The sequence below is a fragment of the Coenobita brevimanus genome, chromosome 112 (assembly GCF_032717465.1).
Source record: "Coenobita brevimanus isolate Jiangsu-jjx chromosome 112, ASM3271746v2, whole genome shotgun sequence".
Classification (NCBI taxonomy): domain Eukaryota; kingdom Metazoa; phylum Arthropoda; class Malacostraca; order Decapoda; family Coenobitidae; genus Coenobita; species Coenobita brevimanus.
Window position 1 is genome coordinate 17118540 of NC_137065.1, and position 8657 is coordinate 17127196.

At 41.7% G+C, this 8657-nt stretch overlaps 1 protein-coding gene across 1 annotated transcript; it reads left to right on the plus strand.

Moving 5' to 3' along the window:
- The first annotated feature begins 257 nt into the window (after window positions 1–257).
- Window positions 258–6352, plus strand: LOC145417994 (uncharacterized). Its single transcript, XM_080286535.1, has 5 exons — window positions 258–274; window positions 1488–1628; window positions 3090–3281; window positions 5391–5491; window positions 6142–6352. The coding sequence occupies exons 2-5, from the start codon at window positions 1508–1510 to the stop codon at window positions 6193–6195; spliced, it is 468 nt and encodes a 155-aa protein (XP_080142661.1). The 5' UTR covers window positions 258–274; window positions 1488–1507; the 3' UTR covers window positions 6196–6352.
- The last annotated feature ends 2305 nt before the right edge of the window (window positions 6353–8657 follow it).

Genomic DNA, 8657 nt, shown 5'->3' on the forward strand with positions numbered 1-8657 from the left:
TGCATGTTCTGCTCCCCCTTTCCCTCCCTTCTTCTCTCTCTTTCTCACCGCATCCCCTTAACTCGCTCCCCCCCTTCTCCGTCCTCTCTTTCCTCCAATCTCCTTCCTTCTTCCCTCCACCGCCCCCCATTCTCCCCCCACTACCTAACCTTTACTTCTGTACATTCCCCCTTCCATCTCCCCTTACATTCTCCTCGGTGTCATATCCCTATAAAAGACGGAATTTACAACTCTCCACTTCACTCCACTCACCTTTTCCACAGCAAAGAATCAGGTAACCTCATTCATAAAGTTAAATCAGATACAACCCCTTTTTATACGTGCTTCTTGTTAAGATGTCTTCACCACTGGGCACTGCTCGTGGTGAAACAATGTAAAAATCACTATTAAAACTGGTTATTCGTTCACTACTACTTAGTCTTTTTTATGAAGTACGCGGTAAAACCATCTGATTTTCTTTAGTTATGGGAAAAACTGTGCTATAGAATTGGCTAAAATCATTGATTAACTTAGACAAAACCAACAGCTTTCACATCCTTGAGCAAAATAATACTATTACTCTGTACATTTGCGGCATAAAATCTAGATGACACTTTGATAATCACTCACTCAAGATCTATAGCAATAATTTTATTACCTTATTCCCTCTTGGTAATAATCAGAAAAATTCACCTGATTGGCTAAAACTAGGCAGATTTCATTTCTTCTATAAACTGCTCTTTTTTCCCTCAGTATCTTTTAACAGGATATATATATATATATATATATATTTTATATCATACAAGAAGTTGTTTGTTCCTTGGTTCTCTTGGCATTACTTTTCTCTTACTTGGCCTAAAATTTCAATCTCTCCATCCTCAACGCAAATTTGCAACACGAAGTTAACACTGGAATATGACGAGTCAAAGAAAGGATATATCACCGAAGCGCTGTCGTATCCTACCACTGAGCTGCGTGAAATAAGCTGCAGAAAGACGCAAATCTGGGAAAAATTAATGATAAAAAGAATATAAGCACGTAACATTACTAATTTTTCACTGCTCGGTCACGCTTCCCTCAGTTTCCGTCTCTATTTCCCACACTCACTCCCCACTCATCCCTCATGCTCACTTTCCATACCTGCCTTACCACTTCCCCACTCACTGCCCACTCATCCCACACTCTCCGTCTCATTACCTGCCTTACCACTTCTACACTCAATCCACACTCATGCCCCATTCTCCCACCCGTTACATTCATTCTCGACTCTCAAAGACATTCCTAACCCATCCCCCATTTTCCCTTTCTCTATACTGCTTCCCCACTCACACACACTCCCCATTCATCATCCACTCTCCCTCCACCTACCACTTCCCATCTCACTCCTCACACATCCTTATCTCTCCCTCCCCTTATTTGCTTTCATTAATTTCCCACTCACTCTCCACGCTCCCTCCCTTCACCTACCTTCCCCACTCCCACACTCACCCTCTCGCTCTCCCCTACAGGCACCACCACCACCACCACCATGCGGATGGCCCTTCTCAGCCTCTTTGTAATGGGTCTTCTGGCCGAAGGAAGTCTGGCACAGAGTTTACTGCCCTGCAGCGGGTCCAACGTCTTCATTGACGTTATTCTTCCTGAGATTCGTTAGTGGTTTTGTTTTGGTTCCTGTCTGAATGTCACTCTCATTAGCTGGCTCTCCTTTTAATATGCATATTCACTCACACACGCATTCGTACACTAGCTGGTATTATATGGTATCAGATATAAAACACACACACACACACACACACACACACACACACACACACACACACACACACACACACACACACACACACACACACACACACACCTACATCCATTCAGTAATATGCATTGTATTTACTGATTCACTTACACATATCATTCACTTAGGCACTAAACATAACGCAGGTGAAAGAACGTTCCTACTATATACTCTCACTCCCTCAGTCTTAACTAACTCCCACAGACACTCGCACTCGCTTCACCCCATGCAGGTTCACTCATACTCCAAAGGATGCTCCATCTCACTCATTCAGTTACTCAATACCCACTTATGGAGATTGGAGAAAGACAGTTTCATAGATGTTCTAACTCAGGTTCTTTCTCCTACTGTCACAAGCTTACTATAAAGAAGTTATTTTGTTTGCATTATTATACTAGTAATGGATGTGTCGATTCTACCAAATCCTGCATCACATAATACACTCAGATTTATATTCTTATGCTCTAAAGCAGTGCTCTTCAACCTTTTTTGGCGTCGTCCACCCCTAGTGTTGAATTGGTAAAAGCTGTCCACCCCAATCGGTTAACTGTATAATCCCATGATCCTAACCTTACATATTTAATTTTTTATACTCTTGAATGTACAAATACGTAGGCAAGTAAAAGCAATATACAAATATATATTTAATGTTCACACTTTGTGATAAATCTGAAGGGGAAAGACAGAGAAGTTAAATCTTGTATAAATTTCATTGTACAGTGTATGCATTTCGAGATAAAGCTGGATTAAGTGCTCGTGAGCCACAGAAAAATCAACATACGGGCTATCTTTGACTACACATAAGTAAATTCTCCACTTTTATTATATTATTTATTTCTTCTTTTTTATTCTATCCATATACGGTAATGGTCTGGTCCACCCTCTGTCCACCCAAAGAAAGCTGTCCACCCCATACTGAATTTCGTCCACCCTAAGGTGGACCGTCCACCCAGGTTGAATAGCACTGCTCTAAAGTCTAAACCATTAACACATCCAAAGCAGCATATGAGGAAGAGCCTTTCTTCCTCTCTCTCTGTCTCCCCGTTCTTTTCTGTTTATCTCAGTCATTTCCGTTCTTACTTTGCCTCCTCCTTAACCTGCCCCTCTACTAACACCCCCCTTAACCCTCCACAGCCAAAGCAATAGGTGAAGGAGGGCATTCACTACCTCCAACTGTCTGCTATTTCCTCTCCCTTTCTGTCCCTACTTCCTGTTCCCTTCGCTGTCTCCCCATTTCCTCCTTCCTCCTTCAGATGCCTTCCCTGCCTCCCTCCTTTCTCCCCGCCTCTAATAACCATATTCTCCCAACCTTCTACAGTCGGCATAGTATGTAAGGGGCCGCTTCTGTTACCCGTGTGCGAGATCAACTTGTTGGGATGCGTCCTGGAACTTGACATACTCTGCGGAAACCTCACGGATCCCCTGCTGACTAATATAACAAAAGCTTTGACAGAGTGCGTTGAAGAGCTGAACCTATGTGTGGACCTGTCACTTCTCGCTAACATTACCGGTAATGTCGCTCTGTTTTACGCTGATTCTCATACTGCCACACGTTTTACACTGATTTTCACAATGTCACTCTCTCTTACGCTGATTTGTATATCACTCATTTTAAGCTGGTTTTCATATTGTGACTGTTTTAAGCTGATTTTCATATTGTCACTCTGTCTTACGCTGATCTTCAAAGTTACCCTGTTTTACGCTCATTTTGATATAGTCACTGTGTTACGCTGATTATCATACTCTGTTTTACCCTGACTCTCATACCACAGCTTTATGTTATGTGATTGTTTTAATCTGGCTCTCATACCCATGATTTATGTTATGTGATTAAGCTGGCTCCCATACCTTAGCTTTATGTTGTGTGATTCTTTTTTTTACAATGGCTCTCATACCCTAACTTAATGCTATGTGATTCTATTTTACTCGGGCTCTCATACCCCAGCTTTATGTTATGTGATTCTGTTTTACTCTGACTCTCATATCCTAGGCTTATGCAATTTTGTTTTACTCTGGCGCCAACACCATAGCTTTATTCTATGTGATTCTGTTTTACTCTGGTTTATAATATTTTGGTGGCAGTACTATGACTTTATTCTATTCTCACTACATGTTACTCATTCCAGGCTGGTGGTGCCGGAAAGGAGGAGAAAGCAACCTCAGTCACTCTCATTCTGTTTCTCAGCTGTCTTATTTAATTGTCTGCGTAAAGCTACCTTAATAATACTTCACTCTCTTCCTCATCTTATTCACGGTTTACCCCAGCTGCTTCACTTCTTGTCCTCACAGATTGCTGGTAGAGTTCTTCTCCCCAAAGCTACTTCATTCCAATTTGCTTTATACCATACACGCTTCTCACACTCCTGGACCGTCACACCTCTAGTTAAAAATCTGTTTCAACACTGTCCCTCCTTCTTCGTCTAGACCTCATCATTTCTCTCATTAACTCCACTTCTGATCTGTATATGTCACCAATCTCCCACCACACCTTATCTCTGCTGGGTATATCAAAACATACTCTGATCTGCCCATTCCATTGCACTACGTCTGCTTTAACACATCCCTGGTCTTTCAATTTCTTTCAATATCCTCCTTCACTCCGGTTCGTCATCTAACTCCACATACAGACCTGGAGCACTTCATCACCAGTACTTCCACCCTTCTTCGATTCCTAATATTCAAAGATCGCTGCTTGCATCAATACAGGACCGTCAGGGTTATTTTGCTTTCGTACCCTGACCCCTTATTCCCCATGCTTCACAGTGACATAATATGCCTCTTCTCCTATCCGATGACTTACTTCAGGTCCCTTAGCTTTATCTGGCGCTTTGGCCACTTTCAAATTCTTAAAATCCTATATTTCCTCCTAATCTTTTGCGATCAAGCTTACATAGCGTTCTACTCCATCTGTTTGTTAGACGTCATCACCTCGGCTTTTCTTGTATTCGTTAAACTTCTTCCCTTTAATATGAAGACTTATTTTCAGTTTATTCTGGCAAACTGGATTCATCAAGTAGGTCAGTGTGGCGAATCTTTTTAATCTTCAGGCAAATTTGCTTCTATCTGTGGTGTCGTAAATATTTTCAATCGCCCAGATCATTTGTTTTTATTTGTGGGATGTAGAATTTAGATAATGATAAGACAATAACGATGTCGATGACGAAGATATTACACTGATTCCTAAAGAACTAGAGTGAGAGAGATTTATTCTCTCTCAGTCACCCCCCCCCCCTTTCCAACATTCCCCTAAAACGGCTCATATGCCTTGTCCTGCCCTGCCTTCCTCTAAATAATGCTGCTCTTCCCTGCCTCCCTCTTCATTACCCTGCCCTGCATTACTCTTCATTACCCTGCCCTGCATTACTCTTCATTACCCTACCCTGCATTACTCTTCATTACCCTGCCCCGCATTCCTCTTCATTACCTTGCTCTGCATTCCTCTTCATAACCCTGCCATGCATTCCTCTACATTACCCTGCCCTGCATTCCTCTTCATTACCCTGCCTTGCATTTTTCTTCATTACCATGCCCTGTCCTGCACTGCCTTTATCCTTGCAAACATCGGGCAGCTTCTCTAATCACTTGACCTAATCGACCCTCTCCCCTTCCTCTGCCACAGTCGGCACACCACCTGAGGTGAACTTGGATATATTGATACAAATCTTCGGCCTTGATACCCTCCCGGAGGTCCTCGTGTGTCTGCTGTCGAAGCTTGGCTTTGTGAGTACGACAGATACTGTAGATATAGAAAAATTGAGAGAGAGAGAGAGAGAGAGAGAGAGAGAGAGAGAGAGAGAGAGAGAGAGAGAGAGAGAGAGAGAGAGAGAGAGAGAGAGAGAGAGAGAGAGAGAGAGAGAGAGAGAGAATTATCTGATAGTTTTTATTATATAGTCATAAAATTATGTATTAAGATACGAAGCTTACTTTCACGATCATCATCACTGTTTTGTGGAAATTTTACTTTGTTACGTCGTATTTCTTCTAAACTGAAAAAACATTCAAACCTCTATAACTTATCTCTAACCTAAAAAAAAAATCGATAACCCATATAAACTCTCTCTCTCTCTCTCTATAACCTGAAAAAAAAAAATATTCATAATCCCAATAACTTATTTCTAACCTGAAACAAAGATCCATAAGAAACTATAACCTCTCTCTCTAACATGGAAAAATGATCCATAACCACAGTAACCTCTCTCTCTCTCTCTCTCTCTCTCTCTCTCACACACACACACACACACACACACACACACACCTGAAAAAGACCTATAATCCCTGTAACTTATCTCCCTATCCTGAAAAAAATATCCATAACCGCTACAATTATCTCTCTGTCTCTCTCTCTCTCTCTCTCTCTCTCTCCCCCACAGCTCCTCGAATTCATCGCATGCTTGCTTCGTGTAGTTCTTGGAATTCTTGGATAACATGGAACCCGCTGAACGGACCTGAACCAACGTGAACCCGAACCAGGACCAATCTCCTTTCTGTGTGCGTGTGTGTGTGTGTGTGTGTGTGTGTGTGTGTGTGTGTGTGTGTGTGTGTGTGTGTGTGTGTGTGTGTGTGTGTGTGTGTGTGTGTGTGTGTGTATGTGAATAAATCCAAAGCAGCATCTTACATTGTTTTTATTACCTTACTAATACACAGATCATAATTAATTTTTACCCAGTTCTGAATAAAGGCATTTTAAGTGATAAAAAGTATCATATGAATTCATTTCCACTAGAACTATAAGAAATGATATTGTATAAATATATATAATTCCCTTTTCAACATAACCCTTAATGGTAGTTCTTCAAGGGAACACTGTCTTCGTACTGATGCCTGTGCATTCCAGTCATCAAAGGAACTATACTAATCAGGTGCAACCACACTGGGAAGTTTCTTTACTAGGGATCAGATGAAAGGTGTTCCTCTGACACTAAGTGCCTGAACTGGACATACGAGGCACAAACTCAAATCTTTTTCTAGTAGTTCACTATCTTGCTGTCTACCAGGATCTTTTCACTGGATAGGGAAGGAGGTGAGAGGCGTTCGTATAACCGGTTAGCGAAGTTGCCCGGCTATATCGATGCCACCACTTGAAGGGGTCCCTCACAACCACCAGCCTCTTTCTAAACAACAAAGACGAGTTCCGTCAAACTATGGTCCTTAATCTTCAGCAGCGATGCACCAGATGACTTTGGCGTAGTCAGCGCTAATTCGTAGGGAGAGGTGTCAAGAATGTAGGAATTTTTACAATCTTGGCGCCTTTGCAAACGAAACTTTGGGATGAGCAGTCGGCATGAAGAGTCCGGTCGTCTCTCCTGTTTTTCTCTGCATGGACTTTATAAGTCAGTGTGGTGAGTCAGCAGCAACTGACAATGACGATACTACCCGACCACATATAATATCGTCAGTGTCGGCTGCTATGGGTTTACCACAGTGACGAGAACGAAGTCGTTGTACAGCATACGTAGGAGTGTTCAGAGAGACGTGGAAAAACACTGATAGATGTCCCGTGGAACAAGAAAAAAAGAACCCGTCTTTAAAATGGACCAGACCAAAATATACGATTCAAGCAATCGAAAAACGTACTTTTTCATGCAAGGAAGAAACAACCAAAGACTAAAAACCCCAAACGTTCTTCTTTACATGGAAAACAAAATACAACAATGCAAAAATGAAGATCCACTTAATGTGAGATGTGACTGGGGTCACAGACAAAGGAAAATACAGGCTGAGGAAGGCAGTTCCAGAGCTGACCTGCTGCTTACATGAATGTCTGAGTACCGTTTACTCTTACATTAGACAGCTGGACAGAGAAGAGGTTAGAGTGTGCTGCCAGAAATGTTCTACGTGCTGTGATCGAAGGGTGCAAGTAGACGTTTCAGAAACCCACCAAAGCAGCTAGGGCCAGAGATAGAGATACAACACACCAGAGAAGAGAGATAGGTTGAAGGGAGTCGGTGACAGAGGGGATGTTAATAGACGATAAGCCTTTGATTCTACCCTGTTTACATGAACGGTATGTGGGGAATGACTGCAACGCCAAATATGCTGGATGTACTCCACACACGGGCGAATAAGACCCCTATACAAAGGCAACAACTGTCTAGTGTAACGAAAACACGGAATCGGTTTAGTGCACGGAAACCCTTGGAAGGAGATTTTGCACGGGTGGTAGTATGATTTTTTCAAGACTCGTAGAGAAAGAAAACCCAAGGATATTAAGAGACAATGAAGGATTGAGCTGTGTATTGCTAAATATTAAGGGATATTCCTGTGGAAAATTTTAACGGGACAGAAGGTGTAGATGCTGTATATATATATATATATATATATATATATATATATATATATATATATATATATATATATATATACACAGAAAAAAAATTAAAGTCAAGTCAGAAAGTACTGAACCACAGCTTCATGACATCATTACTTTTAAAGAACTGAAGAAACTGACACCGAAACAAGCATTTAGGAATGGGAAGGATGAAGCCATATGAGTGAGAGTGGACAGGGATAAAAATGCAGTTCAGAAAATCACTCATGAATAGAAGCGAGAGAGCCGGTGTGAGTACAGAGCACTGAGGAACACCACTATCGATAGTTTTAGAAGACGAACATAGGCAGTCTACAACAGCAGCTACAGAACGACCACATAGGAAGCTTGAGATGAAGGCACAGACAGGAAAGAAACCATAAAAGCGCGATTTGGAAATCATTAGTTTTTTCCAAACTCGGTCGATAGCTTTGATTTGGCACGTGCAATGACAAAGGTTTCGCCACAGTCCCAAAAGGAGGATGGCCAAAAACCATAAGGCAAGATGTACATTACCAGTGGAGCGTCTCTAGAAGAAAAAAGTTTATCAGAGGACAATGTTTCAGAATCTTCTAGTTA